Source organism: Otolemur garnettii, unplaced genomic scaffold (genome assembly GCF_000181295.1).
Source record: "Otolemur garnettii isolate 467f Iridium unplaced genomic scaffold, OtoGar3 scaffold00267, whole genome shotgun sequence".
In the NCBI taxonomy this organism is placed as follows: Eukaryota; Metazoa; Chordata; class Mammalia; order Primates; family Galagidae; genus Otolemur; species Otolemur garnettii.
The window spans coordinates 502,394-521,352 of NW_003852662.1; the positions used below are offsets into that span (position 1 = coordinate 502,394).

The 18,959-nt window shown below is 37.6% G+C and overlaps 1 protein-coding gene across 5 annotated transcripts in view; it reads right to left on the reverse strand.

Annotated features, from left to right (window-relative positions):
* Positions 1–18,959, reverse strand: part of PAK3 (p21 (RAC1) activated kinase 3) — a 294,889-nt gene that overhangs the window by 46,734 nt on the left and 229,196 nt on the right. For all 5 annotated transcript variants that reach the window (XM_003802950.3, XM_023508719.1, XM_003802952.3 and 2 more), the window contains 3 exons: positions 13,749–13,880; positions 13,088–13,253; positions 7,736–7,799 (listed from right to left, as the gene is read on the reverse strand). In XM_003802950.3, coding sequence (XP_003802998.1) covers positions 7,736–7,799; positions 13,088–13,253; positions 13,749–13,880 — 362 coding nt within the window. The remainder of the gene's footprint in view (positions 1–7,735; positions 7,800–13,087; positions 13,254–13,748; positions 13,881–18,959) is intronic.

Below are 18,959 nucleotides of genomic sequence, written 5' to 3' on the forward strand. Positions count from 1 at the left end.
AAAAGAAAGAAAAAGAAAAAAATTAAGAATTTATTATTTATTTTGACTTCTTTATATGACTATATTTTAGGATAACCAAAGAGTCCTAGCTGATGTGGTAAAGTTCTTTTCAATAAAATTTTTCTAGCTAATAAGTACAGAAGTAATGATAAAGTTACAAAATAACCATTTTACAAGTCCCAATGAAATATTTAATAATCAATAGATGAAACCACTGGATGAAAAGCTAGTAAAGAACTTTACATAGGAGAGGACAGCCACCCACTGAAACTTATGATCAATCACTCATAACTACAATAAGGGACAAGCAGACTCTGCATGTGTGCATCCTAACATGACGTGTAATAGAAACACATATTACCCGGCGGTGCCTGTGGGTCAAAGGAGTAGGGCCCTGGCCCCTTATGCCGGAGGTGGTGGTGGGTTCAAACCCAGCCCCAGCAAAAAAAAAAAAAAAAAGAAAAGAAACACATATTACCACCTAGAAGAAATCTTGCAAAATGTAAACCTGAATCTAATTTTACCCCTAAAGCTAACTTCTATTTATAGGAAATATATGCGCTAGAAGAGAAAGTTAAATGACACTGAATGATAAATCCAGAAAGTGGTACATTCTACAAGACAATGACCAGTTTCTTCAATAAGTCAATAGTAGTAGAAACAAAAGAAGACTACTTTGGAGTACATAGACTAAGGAGACACAATAAATGCAATGGATGGATTTTCTCTGGCTGTTGACTTGGACAAATCATCTACAAAAATAGCATTTTTTGAGAGAACTAGAGATGCTGAGTTGGGTGTTATCAAGCAAATATTGATTTTTGTAGATTGTTATAATGACATTGGGATTTTATTAAAACTTTTTGATGAATGTTGAATCCACATAAGAATATGGGGGTTCTTGTACTATTCTCCCTACTTTTGTATAAGTTTGGAAATTTGTAATAGAAATTAACAAAGCGATATAGTAGATAATAGATATGTGTTGCAAAAATCTAAATACATACAAACAGGACAAACTCAGAAAACAATCATCTTCATGTTATATAAATGGGGAATTGTGTCTAGGAATAAAATATGGAGGGACAAAATCATATGTGGATTCAAAATCTCAAAGATATTAGATAGGAATCAAATAGTATATTTGGATAAATGCTGGAAGACTCAAAAAGGAGCTCTACTGATTACAAAAAATAATGATGTTAAAGATGCATAGGAAGATTTTGAATTATTGTGATCATGCGATGAGACTAGAAAAATATCTCCAAATGAGTATTCTATACACTATGTGGTTTAAATATGCAAATGAGAGTAAATTAACAATCCCAAGTAGATATTCAATCATTTATTTTTGTATCTGACAGTTTATGTATTTAGGTAAGTCAAAAACTGTTTAAAAAATTTTTTTTTGTGGTGGCTCACACCTGTAATCCCAGCACTTGGGAGGTCGAGGCGGGTGGATTGTCTGAGCTCACAGATTTGAGACCAGCCTGAGTCAGAGCGAGACCTCGTCTCTAAAAATAGCCTGGCGTTGTGGTAGGCATCTGTAGTCGCAGCTACTTGGGAAGCTGAGGCAAACGGGATCACTTGAGCCCAAGAGTTTGACATTCCTGTGAGCTGTGATGCTATGGCACTCTACTGAGGGCTATGAAGTAAGACTGTCTAAAAAAAAAAATCATTGTTTGTGTTACCTTATATTCAAGCACATATGTGTGTGTGTTTTGTAGACCTTAGGGATACCAAAGCGAATGAAACTTAACAGCCTGAACTGAGTATTCACTTGGGTTTCCTTCAAATGAAACTTCCCATAATCCCCAGTTGTTAAATCCCTACATTCCTGCAAGTCACTACTCAAATGTATCCTCTTCTGAGACTCCATCATACTCCCTGCCTGGCTGTCAATCATTTGTTCCCACTCTCTGTCCCCTTAGCTCTTTGTAATTGCATTGCAATACTTACCATATTCTGCTCTATCTAATAACACCACATGGGTGTGTTGTTCACCCCTAATAATAACTAGCGTTTACTGAATACTTAATTGTGTGCCATATGTTATGCTAAATACTTCAAATGCCTTCTCTTATTAATTTTTTCACAATGTTAATAGGTATGGGCATTCTGTTTAGTATGGATGAGAAAAAGGATAATTAAACAATTTTCCCATAGCCTTCTGAGTTCAGAATCTTGGCTATTTCCTTTTCTTCAAGTTTTCCACAAATTCTCTCTTTATTCCTCTGCAGTCTTCAAAGCAATTTTATACGTCTAGACAAGCTAAGATATAAGTGGTGGTACTAATACCATATGTAGGATTCAGACAAAACAGAAGACAGAAAAGGCCAATTAGGGCAAGGGCATCCAAAGAAGGATTCATGAAGGAGATGACAGTGCAGAAGAATGTGTAAATAAAATACAGGGTGGACATAAAGTTCATTAGTTTACTATTTAAATTGCACACGAACTTTATGTCCTCCTTGTATAGGGAAAAGACACGTGCATGGGAACAGGCACCCTGCTTATTTCCTGATACGACTCCCTTTTTCTCCCCGTCAGATCTTCAGGAGGCCAACAAGCACAGACATCACTGTGAACTCCCAGAACCTGATTCTTAACTATGATTCTGTATTACACATAGAAGGCATGCAAACAGAAGTTCACTGAATTTAAAAGATATTTGTTCAACTAGATCCAGCCCATCTCCTCCGGGCCACTTCCTCAAAAATATTTTTCTGCTGTAATATTGACAACCAAAGACAGTATGAACCTAGGAGAGAAGAGGGGTCTATTTTTTCAGGGCATTCTCATTTAAGGAAATATCTTAACATGAATTCAAATATATTAACGCAAAATTGTGAGGACAGCTGCCAATGTTTGTAAATTCAGCCGTTACATAGCTACCACTTATTCAGGAATTATACATGCTTGCCAATGATAGCTGTTGACTGAAAATAAATATTTGATTTTGTTGTTTCACCCTACCCTATTTATTGAACAAACTTCTTTTACATAACTACTCCAGTAAGTGAAAATTCTAAAATCTCCACTGCATATATTTCTGACAAATTCATGCGGTTGAGTTAATCATTTTCAAACACCTGATCTTTTCTCTTTCTTTCCTCGCTTTTTTCAAACTTTGCATACATTTACTCCAAATGGCAGGATTTGGTAGCCAGTTATAGAACCCTTTTCATAGCAAACCTTGTGAAATAATGTCAACTCACAGCTATGGCCTCAGATGATTAGACAAGCGATTCTGAACTTGATTTATGGAAAATAGAGCCCAGTTCTCTGGCCCCAGGCCGGAGTGCTAGGATAGCAGAAACCCATACTGGAAAAATTTAGTTTTCCAAGTAACTGAGGGTGATTAATGGAGAAGTTCTTCTCACATCAGCTCCCAAGTGTGAGCTGTTGTGCTCCCTGGAGCTGAAAATGGAATACTGGGGCTGATTATTTCTATCACCGAATGATTACTGACATAATTTTCAATCTCAGCAAAACAATAGGTAAAGAAAACCACTAAAAGAAAAACTTTAATTACTGAAAGTAGAGATAGATTTGTTTGTCTAACTTAGGCCAGTAATTCAAGGGAAAAAAATCAGTTGAGAGCTATATAAGTAATGTAAGCAGGATGTTTTTTGGCCTAGAGAGAAAGACATGACTATTTTGCTCATTTACTTTAAAAATTAAGAACAGACAGCAAACAATCTACTAAGACCAAAAAAAAAAAAATAAGTAAGTAAATGATAAAATCAGAGTAAATAGATCTACATCACTTTAATAGAGCTTCACAGCTAATTTGCAAATACATATTAATTTTATTTTTAAAAAAGTCCTTATTTTACATGAGGACCATTTGGGTTGGAGTGCGGGTGAAAATAACAGAAGGTAAAGCTAACATGCAAGAAACAGATGGACGTGCTGCACCCACCAATACCCCAAAGGATAAGGAATCAGATGTTGTAATGACAACGATGGGAAATGGAGGGAGAGACAGAGACAGAGACAGAAAGAGCAAGAGAAATACATATACAAGTATACAAATGAAGGACAGAGGACAGAAGAAAGGGACAGCTAGAAAGACAAACATTTTCTATAGTTCAACAAATATTTATTGAGGCCAAAACAGACCCAGAGAGATGGGGATGGCAGACAGGGGAAGCGCCGTAGAGTTCTTTGAATCTGGCCAAAGTGAACCAGGCTGTTGACTATAAATGTACAAAATTCCCTTTGAATACCTACTAAGTGCAAAAACCACCGTGCTAGTCCAGAAAGGACACAAAAGGAGGAATTGAAACAGACTCCCTACCCTCTGATGACTTATTAAAAAGTTGAGTTTGGCCTAGGAGTGAATGATCTGCTGGTTTCATCCTTTAAAATGATGAACTTGTTAATTTATAATAGACCTCCCTGTAGTGGCAAGCAGGATTGCTCCTTTGATTTTTTTTTTATTTTAGACTATAAAGACTTCATAAAGGTATTCAGAAATAAAGAACTTCCCTTTTCATCTTTAAAAGTCAGAGGCATAAATAATAAGCAAGAGGGGAAATGTCTGTCTGGTACACAAAGTTGCTCAGTGGCCTGATCTTTGTTCTTGCAGAAATTATTCCTGCTTCATTCATTACCTGGTATCTGGGAGATATTTGAAACCATCTTTTACTGTTTTTCCCCTTTTAAGTTCAATGTTATTTTTGGCTCATTTGGGTTTTTAGTGGGAATGGATAATCAAAACAAAACATTTTCCACTTCTACCCCCAAAAACAGCTCCGGAAAAAAAAAAAACTTTATGAATTAATAAACTGATAGCTACCATTGAAACCTAAAACTACAGCCATGCTTCCCATTAGAAATATAATATGAGCTGTACTTTAATTTTTTTTGAGCTACCTTTTAAAAGTTTTAAAAAAGGTGAAATTAGTGTTAATAATATATTTTCTTTAACTCGATGTATGTAAAATACTATCATCTTAAAATACAATCTATATAAAATTTATTAATGAGATACCTTATATTAATTCTTTTTTTATTTTAAGTTTTTGAAATCAGGTGTCATTTTATGCTTACATCTCAATTTAGACTAGCCACATTGCACATTCTCAAAACCCAAATGTGGCCAGTGGCCACCATATTAGATAACAAAGATCTGGAGTGCTACTCCTAAACGGATTGTACATCCCTTCTTATTCTTAGCTCTGCTGGAGACCTAACCAGATTAAAATAAAATCTAAAAGCCAACTTTTGTTTTCCAAGCCACACAGTATATAATATTTTCTTTTTGCAAACTGCCTGCTGGTATTTACCTTTTGGGCAGAAAGAAGGTGAGTTGAGGTTTGCATGTGGATTTACGAAGGTACAGCTTTCTTACTGAAGCAAAACAACCAATCCACCAGAGATTAAAAAGAAAAACTCCAGGTGCGAGATAATGACTCTACAAGCCAGCCCTGCTCTGCACGTTGGTAAAGGAATCGGGCTTGCCTCAGTGTTCTTTTTGCACCCTATGTAGCCCTCTGTCAAGCAGTTATTATTGTAGCTACAATTTCCTCAAGGGCCCACATCACCATCATCTATCCTTTTCTCCATTACTTAGCATAATGTCTGGCACATAGGTGGCACTCAAGAAATGTCTGCTATACAAATAAATTAATTCAAATGAAGTCAGTTTCTCATTTGCATTAGCCACATTTCAAGTGCCCCATAGCCACATGTGGCCAGTGGTTACCATATTAGACAGAACAGACATAAAACACCTCCATCATCATGGAAGTCCTATTGGACAGCATTGTTCTAGAACAATGGGCAGAAATATTATTTGATCCTTCAGTGATAGGAAGACCTTAGAAAACATGAAACTTTTCATTTTAGGGAGCAAATAAGAATGACAGTGATATTAAATAACAAAGAAAGAAACAAAAGCACTAATAATTATATATTGTAGCCTCTTGGAAAGGTCAAATGCAATGCCATTATAGTTTCCACTGATAGAATAAACTTGGCTATGGATTTCTTCATGAGTTTTTGTCTCCCTCTCAGTCTTCTCACCTTGACTCCCATCAGGCACAATCCCTACAAGTACTCCTCTTACCTTCTAGTTCAAATGTCTCAAATGTCTAATTAATGTTTTTCTTTATTTCTTAAGATACACTGGCAATTTTACACGAAACTTTTATACACCAGCTAGTGCGAAAAACAAAGCAATATAAAAATCATGAGAAATAACCAAGCTTATATATACAGAAACTCTGTAAGTTGACCACCCAAGGGATTATAACAAGCTGGTCAACATACAGAGACATCAACACAAGGAACTAGGCCAACTATACTGACATGTACGTGTGGCGAACGTCTGCTCTATGAAAATTAGGTCAACTTAAGGATGTGGTGAATGTAGGGAAGTGGTCAACTATGGAGGTTCTACTGTATACCTTTTTTTTTCCTTAAGAGACAGAGTCTCATTTTATTGCCCTCACTAGAGTACTGTGGCATCACAGCTCACAGCAACCTCCAACTCCTGAGCTTAGGTGATTCTCTTGCCTCAGCCTCTTGAGTAGCTGGGACTACAGGCGCCCGCCACAACACCCGGCTATTTTTTTGTTGCAGTTTGACGGGGATGGGGTTCAAACCCGCCACCCTCGGAATATGGGGCCAGTGCCCTACTCAACAGAGCCACAAATGCCACCCTGTATACCTTTTTGAACCCAAGAATCTTTGAAAAGCAATGAGGGGCTTAAAGAAATCCCATATTTCCTCAAGTTGCAATCATTCGACTCTAATAGCTGATAGGCTAGCAAAATTTTGCAGCATATTAGTTGTATCCCTTTCTGCCAAGTCCCTTGCTTCAGCCAGATTTCTGGGGTGCCACCTTAGTTTCTAACATACAGTAGGTGGTGCACACGAATATGTGTCTCATTCCCCATTTAAGGATGCCCCTTAAGAATGCTTCAACTTCATTTCTCCTTAAACAAAACTTTTCATGGCTCGAAAACCGTCGTTCGCTCAGCCCTTCATGCTTAGTTTCACACTGAGACCTGAGAGACACGCTTAATTGTAGATGACTTGCAGAACTGTGACTCCTGCTTTTAGCATTACTGAACAATCTACTGCCGTGGTTCCCGGGTCTTAACTGATGATCAGAATTATCTGAGGAACTTTTGTAAAGTTCAGATTCCTGGACACCACTCTAGACTTTTCTGGTAGTGGGCCCTGGGAATCTCTATTTTTAACAAGCGCATGAGGTGTAAATAATGTGCTCTTTTTCATGCAGAGATTATTTATCTGTTTCCCCTGTACTTAAATAACCAACTCTAAAATCATTCCAGAGCAACTTTCCTCAAATCCCTCATTTTGTCCTTTTCCAGTTTGACAACGAAACAGGGTTTTAACCAGACCGTCCACACACCTGTCGGAGGAATAGGCATAAAGGGAGTTTTCATACAAGCTACAAGTTTCCATAACCCTGGTGATTTTCCTGGAAAAACCAGTTTGAAGCTTGTAACTACACGGGATCAAAATGTCCCTCCAGAATTCACTGTCAGCCCAACAATAATGAAGATTCCGGCAGGATGTGTTCCTAGGTTAATGAACGGTCAGCCTGCCAGCTGGAAAGGCCAGTGTGGAGAATGCAAAATACAAATATAATCCAGGAAATGAGAAATATGATTTATCAGAAACCCAAGCTGTTACCGAATTTTAAATGTATGCTGCTGCTGCTCATCTTTTGTTATTTTAAATAATAATCACTTACCCTTGACCGATTTTTTCAAATCTTGTGTATTTTTTCTTTGGGTCTCCAACACTCACAATGCTTCCTGAGAGATGGGGGGGGGAGGGAAGAGGGAGAAAGGGAGAGAGGGAAAGACAGAGAGAAGAGAGTAATTAATTGGTTTCCCTTTGTCTGATAATGAAAATTAGATGGCAGAATTGACAACATAAAAATATTAGAATATTCCCATGTGATTTCTACAATTTACATGAAAGATGATATTTTCTATCTGTTAAAATAACAAATAGTAATATATTAATTAAAGTAGTAACAATGATCATGCTGATTATATTCAAAATTGATGATTTTTAGAATACACCAGATACTCAGTAAATGTTTTTTTTTTTTAATTAAATCCAAATACATTTAGGTATTTCCTTTTGTAAAGGTCCTATAGTTTAAGGCAAGAGTTGGAGAATGTATGTTTTACTTGAGCTGTATTTACCAAATGCCACCAATTTAGCAACTTCTGAGTTGGTATTTTATTTTTTAAATTGTCACAGGCATCCTCAAACTGTGGCCCACCCAGGACATTTATCCAGCCCACCGGGTGTTTTTGCTGTCATTGTCTGTCCTACTTAGCAGCCGACTCGTCCCGGGCCCGCAGTCCAGCCCTCCAATGGTCTGAGGAACAGTGAACTGGCTCCCTGTTTAAAAAGTTTGAAGACCCCTGGATATCTGTATCTCTGAGAACCACCCTTATTTAAGAGAGCCTGGGCTTTTCAAAAAGGAGATGATTTTAAAGTGACTTGTAACCATAGTTTGATCCATTAGTTTAGTCTTCTAAAGGTTTTACTATAAAGTTGCTGAGCAAACTCTTTTTCATAGACTGAGCAAAAGCGAATAAGTGTCAGCCCAGGCCACTGTCTGAATTATGACCCATTCCAAATTGCTGGGGTTCAGTTAATGAGCTTTATGGTAGTAAATTAGTCAACCATTTTCCCCCCATTTACGTGGGGCAAAAAAAGAAAGCTGGAAATAAATCCCTTCATGAGTATTACCAAAAGACAACCATTTTGGTGAGATTCTGCTTCTGAATTTAAGTGCTACACAAATAAGATGGCGTTCCCCACCCCATTACCCTTCACAGGAGAGCGTGTGCTGCCACCTACTGATGCACAGGACGCCTGTTTACAATTCTAAATCACAACGTAAGCTTTTAAAATGATCTCTTCCATCAAATTCACTATAATTGCTTATAAATTACAATAAAGGAAAGAAAAAAGATTGAGACACAATAGGGGAACAAAGAAAGAATCGTCAGAAAATCAAAATCAAAAGAAAAAAAAACCTGATAGGAATACCAGAATCAATTCCTACTGGAACAATTTCCTAAATAAGAAACATTCATTTTAAAATATAAGGTTTTAAGAAAATACTAAATACTTATATTTGAAAATAGGGTTCAAAAATTAAAAAAAAAATGCAATACTCTCTTAGGGCACTCCTGATAAAAAAGAAAAAGAAAATAGGGTTCATGATGTGCTTTCGGTGGAGATATGTATTCTCCAACATATTAAGCTAATCTGAACTCCCACCATTAAAAAGATGATCTCTTTTTCATACAGAAGGTTTTGACTCCTGAGGAAAAAAGCAAAACAGTTCTCTAAATTAAGGTCAGCTCTACCTGAGGGTGATTTAGGAAAAAAAAAGTTTTATTGAGGACTGCGGGGAGAGGGGAGGGACAAGAGGAGAAACGGGATTGTGGGGCCTGGAGAAGAGAGACTGAGGCCAAATTTCCTGGATTGCACAATTTTACTGACAGTCAGTACCTTTTGAAGTTTTTCATTACAAATGTATGGATTCCTTCCTATTCCAGCAGAACCCACAGACCACAGTGAAGAAGCCAGAGCTAGGCTGCCTGTCTGGTTCTGCTGGTAAAGAGATTGAGAGATGATCTGTTCGTTTTAGCCATCACTGACCTCTTGATCTGGCCTCCACAATCAGTATCTGCATGGAAGATGAAAAACCTGGCAGCTCTGTGGTGCGGGCTGCCCACCTCCCCACCTGCGAGTAATCGGACCCCTGCTGCTGTCATTTCCTCATGCTTGTGGGGTCCTGCTGTGGGTTGTTGGCTATATCCCTCTCCCACCCTGCCTCCCTTTGCTCTCCTCCTTGGCCTCTTAGCACAGCACAGGCTCCTCTACTCCTCCCTCAAGCTCCAAAGGGGCTATTGAGTCCAAAGTCCTGGAAGATTTCTATATAAGGACCAAAGATCTGGCATTATTTCTGGTTTCAAACATTCTGTCCCACTAGAAGACTCCGTGCCCCATTCGTTATACTGAAAAATACAGTCAGGTCATCCTCATTTTATAAAAATAGCCTAATAATAATATCACTCTCTGTTGTGCTAGAAGTTTTATATACTTTAACTTACTTAGTCCTCAGAACCCCCATAACATAGGTACCATTATTGTCTCTATTTTTCATTGACATTCAGAGAGGTTAAGTGATTTGCCTAAGGACACTCAGCTAGTCTGTGTCTATGACTCAGACTCAGTTACAACTTATTCCAAAGTTTGTCTCATGGTATTAACTTATTGAAACTTTTACACTCATGTAATAAAACAATAGCTACCACTTATTGAATACCTATGATGTGCCCCAGGTACTGTTGCTGAGGGGCTTACATATATTATTCTCATTTGATTATCATAATGGTAGGAAGTTGGTATGATTATTATCCCTACTTTTTAGATGAGGACATGGAGGCCCAGAAAAGTTAATTACTGGCCCCTAAATAACACAGCTGGTAGCAATGGGTCTGTGACTTAAGTATGGGTCTTTCTAACTCCAATATCTGTCTTCTTGAACATAGGTTGAGCTCGCTAAGATCCATCTTATAGACAGAGTCCTAAAATGTAGTCATGATTCTTATCTCCATTTGATAGATTAGAAACTGATCTTCAGAGTTAAATGGCTTGCGTAAGACAAGTGGGAAAGTGGCAAAGAGCAGGCACAGACATGGGGAGGGTGGAGCAGGAAAGTCTGACTTTGCAGACTTTGAAGTATAGTTCAGTTCAACTCTGCTTCCTGACAAGCACTCCCCTACAGGCTCTCCTGGCTAAGATCCACAAGTCCAAGGTAAGGTTGGCAGTCACAGGTGGCCCCCTGGCAAGAAGGAAAATGATTGTAGACCTGTGCATGAAGTCTAATACAGGAAAAAATTCCACTTAATTCTTAATTAAAATGTAATCAAAATTGGCTTCCCTCTTCTTCACTACATTGCTTAGGGCAGAGCAGAATAAATGACAAATCATAAGGGCCACAGCTTTAGCACCATTTCAGTTTACAAGCAAAGCCAGATTTCAGTCCAGGAACATAATGCCTGTTTCTCTGTCAGCTAATTTAACAAAGCTATAAATGCATTTTCATTAGAATAAATCCACTGACATTTGGAACATATACTAAATAACAGTCGTTTTTTATTAATGCAAAGCTGTTAGATTTTTTAAAATCTGATATAATCCCTAGGCCATGTCTACACATACAACATAAAGGATAACAAATTAAAGGCAATTGTCTGAATAATTGAACTTCTATTATCCAGGCACTTCTTCCATATCTTCCTTCCTTTTCACACAAACAGAGAGTCGTGATACGCAGAAGCAGAGTAGGTAATGGAAAAAGCCTAAGTTTTAAAGGCAAACCGTTCTAAGTTCAAACTCCGGCTCTGCCATCCATTAGTTTGATGACCTGGTCACTTAAGCTTTTGAAAGCTTACTTTCACTGATCTGTAAAATGAGGATATGAAATTCTACCTCTAGGAATTATTGTGAAAATTAACCCCGATGATGTACATGAAGTGGCCTGTACAGAAGGTGCTAAAGAAATGAAAATTGTTACTGTCGTTATCACAGCAAATGGTTGGTGTTAGTGCTAGAGGCATATTAATCACGTGTAGTAAAGTCAGTTAGCTGAAGTCCAGCCATTGCAGTTCCGAGTGCTCACTGACAGTTGCAACCCCAACCTTTGCCTTTTTAAATACATTTAGCTCAAAATGTCTCAACCTCAGGACTGTTGACATTTTGAGCTGAATAGTACTTTACTGTCTTCATTACCGTCTTGCACATTCAATGTTTAGAAGCAAACACAGCTTCTCTCCACTAGATGCCATTAGCACTTTTCAAATCATGACAATAAAAACTATCTCCAGACTTTGCCAAATGTCCTCTGGAGGGCAATAGCATCATACCACCACCACCTCTGCAGAGCCTCCCTGTGGCGTATAGCTGGAATTGCTTCCCTTTTCTGAGGTCTTTTAGATTAAAAATTTGCAGGAAATGAGACACTCCCTTTCTCTGGTTGTATCAAGCCACTAAATCTTATCTCCAAAGAAAATTGTAAGTTTCTTACTGCTGTATCATGTCTTCCATTGTTTCTTGCATAGAGTTGCTTGCTCTTTTTTTTTATTCATTCATTCAAAAAGCATTTGTTGGGCATCTTTGTGTAATAGCTACTTGCTGAGAGGTGGACATACAGGACAAAAAGACACAGTACCTGCCTTGAGAAGTTCACAGTTTAGTGAAGGAGACAGACTAGTACAGTGTGTCATTTGCTATGATAAAAGTGGTAAGGAAGAGGGGCCCTTGATTCAGACTCGGAGAGATGAGGAAGGCTTTCTGAAGCATGAATAGGTGGTAACCAAATTAGGGGCACTGATTGCTCCTATCTAGCGATCCATTAGATGCTTCTGTGATAGGACTTAAATGAATATGCTTTGCAGACTACTTTTTGACTCTTTGTACCAAAGAATCTATTTTTCTTTAACCTTCTTGATAAAACTCTAACTACAAGGTGAGTGGGAAGACTGGGACGATGTGTTTGCACAAGCACATACACATTAATGAAACTTCAGAAGGAGACTGCTAGCACCTGCCAGCTCTTTTTCCCTCTCCACATAGGAATGCTACTAAATGAAGGGACAAGGCTCTATAATTTGTGGTCAGAAGTATTGACTGACCATGTTTGACTTTGAAGGTACCTTATCTACCCTGAGTAGGGGGCTCTTGGGATACAATCATAAAATATTTCACAAGACTATTTTACCCCTTTTGAAGGCATAAATTTACTACTTATTCATTTTGTCAATTTTTCACCTTAATTGACTTTTTTGAGTAAAAATATTTAGTTTCTGCCAATTAGGGGTGGGAGGAAGGGAGCCATCTGTCATATCTGGCATGTACAGTGAGTCCCAGACTCTTCATCTTGTGACTTCAGGGAGCCTGGAGTTCATATAAGCAGATTTAAACTTCTGAAGGGTGAGTTCCCATTCTACATAGTTTATGAGAAATCTTTCCATGAAGAAGGTAATGATGGCAAAAAAAAACTCACTTAGCTTCTCTAAGATCTCCTCATCTGTCATCTTGGATTTTTTCCTTTGCCGATCTGTGTTCCTGTACAAAGTACTGGAATTAGCATTCTCAGCGGAAGGTGGTGTGACCTCTTTATTTGGTGCTGCTGGTGAAGCAATGGATTCAACCACAGAACGCGTGTAGATCTAAAAGGCAAAAATCAGAAAGTTCTACAATTAAAACAACAGGCCAAGGAAGAAGCGTGGAGTCACAATACTGTCATATCAATGAATTTTTAAAGACAAGTGGTTTTCTATTCAAAAAGAACTCCGAGTAGCTTCAAGTACTCCTTGAAAGATCTTAGGAGATAGTCTCTTGAGGTCCCCATACACGCTCTGCTTATTCTGGTCTTGGTGCTTCTGCATATACAATTGTTCCTACCTGGTTCACATGGATTTCCTTCCCTATCTTTAACTTCTCCAGCAGTTCTAGAACGTGGCAGTTATCTATACATTGCTTATTTAATGTGCTAATCCAGTATCCTTCAAACATCAACCTCAAAACCTGGCTCACATACTATATTACAGTTTGGGGAACATGGGGGATGCTTACTAGGTACTCACTGTTGACTATATTCTAACTCTATGACTGCTCCAAAGCACATCTTTTGAATCATTTGGAAATAGTCACTTGTGACTTACGGATTTTGTATGCTCTGGCCTTGGTGCAATAACTGGTGGGGGCTCATTGTCATCTTCTTCTTCTTCCTCTTCTTCATCTTCTTCTTCAGACACAGGAGGAGCCAAAGGAGGCTCAGATGCTGTTTTTGTACTCTGGTGACAAAAACGAAGTTTAAAGACCACATATTAACTCCACCATGTTTTTGTTCAGAAATAAGACAAAGGAAACGAAGTATTTAAGTATGTAGGAATAGGAGGGAACTACATCATTTACAGATGAGCAGAAACATCAACAATTTGGTGGCCAGCACCTGCTCATACATTTATGCCATGGCTTAAAGGGCCACCTTTTTATTTTTCGCTGAGCTCAAAAACAGTGAGCTATCACTTACTTAATATTTAAATAAAAGTTCAATGTTTTGAAAAATACAATAAAAATATTGCCATTAAAACCTTGCATCTGTACTGGGTGGATTGTCGATATTGATCGACAGTGTGTTAATTTGAAAAGACTACTTCCTGCCTCACATCAGAGCGTGCATACGCATGTGGTATTAATACAGCTCTGCGAATACTCATTAAGAGCAAGCAAGCCAAGAAATGTTTCTTCCCTGTTCAGCCTCCTGGAACGAAGCACTCACAAAGTAACAGACATGAAGATCTAAGGGACACCCATCCACATTAGTAATTATTCAGCATTAACCAACAGGTAAATGGTAATTTCCAGTGTTTTATGAACTGCAAGGACACCACTACCATCGCTAACAATAGCCGTACTACCTACAGTCAGTTTTTGATCATTCACATGATTGTAGTGGTAAAATGGCCCCCAAGTTGGATTTTGAAAGAGCCGTAGCCCTGGTTCTCAAAGTTTGACTCTCCACTCAGCATCATCAGTGTCATCGAGAGACTTGTTGGAAATGGAAGTTCTCAGGCTCCATCCAGACTTACGATTCAGAAACTCTGGAAGTGGGGCCCAGCAATCTGTATGATAACAAGCCTTCCAGGTGATCCTGAGGCATGGACAAGTTTAAAAACCATAAATTATGATATAGGACCACACTGGATAATATGACAGCAACTAGCCACACATGGCTATTAAACACTGAAAATGTGTGCAGTCTGAATTAAGATGTGCTAAAGTATAATGTACATCCCATAGTGTATACTAAATACAAAAAATATTATAAAATATTTAATGGTTCATATATTGATTATATGTTGAAATGCTCATATTTTAAGTATGCTAGATTAAATAAAAATTAATAAAATTGATTTCCCATTTTTCCTACTTTAAAAAATATAGTTACTAGGCTTGATACCTGTAGCTCAGCAGCTAGGGCGCCAGCCACATACACCAGAGCTGGCAGGTTCGAACCCAGCCTGGGCCTGCTAAACAAAAATGTTGATTGCTACAAACAAATAGCCAACTGCTACAAAAAAAAAAAAAAAAAAAAAGCCAGTATTGCGGCAGGTGCCTGTAGTCCCAGCTACTTGGGAGGCTGAGGCAAGAGAATCACTTGAGCCCAAGTGTTTGAGGTTGCTGTAAGCTGTGATGCCACAGCACTTTACCAAGGGTACCCATAGTGAGACTTTGTCCCCCCCCCGCAAAAAAAAATTACTAGAAAATTTAAAGTTACATATATAGTAGTTTTTATTATATTTTTGTTGGACAGTGCTATTAGAGGTGGCCTTTGGCTTTTATTTCATTTGGGGTATTTATATATTTATTTGGTTTTTATTTATGCCATTGGGGGTACTGGCCCAATATAATCCTACAATGAATTTTCTTTTCTTGAGGCCAAAGCTCTTAATGCAGTTATAGGCAGCCTATTAATAAATGATTACATTGGACGGGGCCTGTGGCTCAAAGGAGTAGAGCACCGGCCCCATATGCCAGAGGTGGCGGGTTCAAACCCACCCCTGGCCAAATAAATAAATAAATAAATAAATAAATAAAATGATTACATTGAAGGACCTCAGTCTGCAATTAAAAATTCAGTGTGCCTTTTGTACAATCAAGTCATAAGAGAGAAGTCATAAGGTGTGATCGTATATCTGATAGACACTGGCAAGATTTATTTACTGTGAGAAGAAAAACAACTTAGAATTTAGAAACAAGCATTTGTAAGAATATTTTGTCGTCCTGACATAGATGCTCGGTAGTTTGCAGACTGGAGTTCATGTTGCCTAGACACTGATTTTCTTCTTTGTGTATCTATATTTATTCTTAATTTAGCCATAACAACTGGGCTATTCTATCGTATTATGGCTATGTGGATAAAAAAATCACTTTCTTCATGTGAAACACTAACTCTTCACAGCACTCCGGTGGGCATAGGGGGAAAAAAAAGCCATTGTGTCATCTTTGTGTCGTTGGAGTTTGCTTTGATATTATGTTCCAGAAAATTTTGCTGTATCTGATGTCCACTGGTATTAAGAATTCACCTAATCATGGTTCCTTTGTTGTAGGGTAGAATATGCATACAAACTGGGTACTTTTCTATATGGCAAATGGTGCTATTTTATTCGTGAGGTAACGTGAACCTTGCTCAGGGATAATAAGCTTTACATGGGCCTATGAGAACATGTGATGTCAGAAATATGTGGGGTCAGCTTAGGAAAATCCACAAGAAAATCAAAATCTAAATGAACGAATGTCAAATTATTCACTAAGACAATATTTAGATTTTAGCCATTTGCATTTAGCGTTTATAAAAACTTTATTATATGAAGAAGAAATTGTAGGTTATACTTTCTTACTTAGCAATAATTCTTGAGTATGCACAATTGTTGACCAAGAAGTTATACCTAACTATAAATTAAATGTTTCTGATAAGCAAATAATTTTAAAATCTATATTTTAAAATTCACTTCAAACATTTGCAGCAAAAATATAAAGGGGGGGAAGGGGGTTCTTTAATATATTTGAAATAATGTACCATGTGGCCTCCAAAAGTGAGAATATATATAATCTATAAAGATCTCAAAATGGAGGGGTACGACTAGGATTTGGACTTTACCTAACAAACAAAAAGAATGTAACCTAACAATTTGTACACTCATATTAATCTGAAATAAAAACGATAAATAATCACATCTCTCTCTTACACATACACACAGGATGGAGCTGGAAAATATTCTTCTTAGTAAAGTATCTCAGGAATGGGGAAAAAAAATCCAATGTACTCAATACTACTGTGAAACCAATTTATAATCACTCACACTTGCATATGAAAAATGAAACACAACTATAGCCTAGGATGGAGGGAAGGGGAGGAAGAGGGGAAGGGAGGGGGGGTGGGTTGGAAGAGGGAGGGTTGGGAGGGGGACCACACCTATGGAGCATACTGCAAGTACAAGTTGGATCTATCAGGGTACAGCATAAATGTCTTAATCCTGTAATTGGGTAAAAGTGGTGAAGCTTATGTTGTTTAATAGGATGTAAGCATTCCAATTTGTACAAATAATCAACACATTGAATCCTATCATAACATAAATGTATTTATGATCTATGTACAAAAGAATTAATAAAAAAATAAATAAAATAAAAATTACCCCAGTGGCAAATATACTGATAGAAAGTCTAATCTCCAATTCTTAAGACTGGTACGAAGACCAGTCAGTGCCTACTGGCCAAGGGGTAACCTTGCACATCTCAAGTCTTGATACTTCACTACGTAAGATCTGCCTGCAAAATTTCACTGACTGTTTCTTAACATTCATTACTATCTTCATTATTCTAATTTTACATGGAAGACATTCCTCATCTCTAAGGATGGACTTAGGGGACTATTGGAAAAATCTGAAGATATTTGTCCCCTGAAGGTTTGTGAAGGTTTGTGAGGGAGAAGGAAGAGAAATATTTCTGTTGACCTTAGACCAAACACTATCCTGCCATGTCAGTTGGTTGACTGGGAAGATGGGTGGCCTTCAGTGGATAGTACGTTTTGAATTATAGTTGGGCCATAATTTTGCTCCCAGCAATTCACTGAAAACACTAGTCCTTGGTACCAAGAACTAACATTGACATAGTTTTCTGCCCCTATGTTAAAAAATACTGAGACCAGGCATACTTTCTTATCCCTGTATAAATAATACTGGGACTGGGCATATTTTCTTTTCCATGTGTTAAAAATATCTGAACAGACATACTTTATTGTTTTTATGTTAAATAATACTGAAAATTATTACAGTAACAAATAACATAGCTTCTTACTTTAGGAAATCATTTGTCTCCGGAAGATACTGTGAATTAACCAATACTCACTTCAAGACCCTCATCTGGCTGTATTCACCAACACAAAGCTATTTTATCATAACACTACACAATCCTAACCCATTCTTTGTATTGTAAGACCTGCCTTAAAAATCACACAGCCCAGGCTAAAACTCTATAAATTCTTTCCCCTGAGGGCCCCTTTCCAAGATACTAAGACTTTACCAAGGTAATGTCTTCATGCTGCTGTACATTTAACGAAGTTTACAGCTTTACTTGACTTACAGGTTTTTCTGATGGGCTTTTTTTTTTTTTTTTTTTTGGCATCAATGGTGGAATATTTCCATACTCTTCCTTCCAGGCTGAGAAATACTATATCTAATATTCCTAAACTTGTAAAACCTATAGATAGATGATGAGTAAGATATTTTTATCTTCTCAAAAGTATATATTTTTGACTCTTTATGCCATACATTGAGGCAGGGGAGGCAGTTCTTAACATGAGTTGGGTCCTAGCTGCTTAAAATTCTAAAGGATTTGGCTTATCTCCTCAGAAAAATACAGGTAGACACACGCTTTTACATATCCTTTCAACACCTCGTAAATCTTCTGAAGCCTACTCACGGACTACAAGTTCTGAACCTTGCTCTAGAGCAGTGATTTTCAACCGGTGCGCTGCAAAAATTTTTAAAGATCATTAAATTATTTCTGAAAGAAATCCAAAGCCCAGTAAGTATATCCTATTTTTGATTCTTTTTTGTTTTGATCAGCCTAATTTAAGTGTGCCACGGAAATTTAACTACAGGTTCAAGGGTGCCCTGAGATAAAAAGGTTGAAAAACACTGGTCTAGAGAATACACCAGGCAGAGTTACTACCTTAGGAAATTCTCTTTCTTTGAGCTTAAGTTTTAAAGGTCAAAGGACTTAGGGGGTAAAGACTTTGAAGACTTCAGATAATACAAAATGTCCTTTAGGGCTGCTTTCAGTGCTTATTTCAAATGCAGATTTTCCAG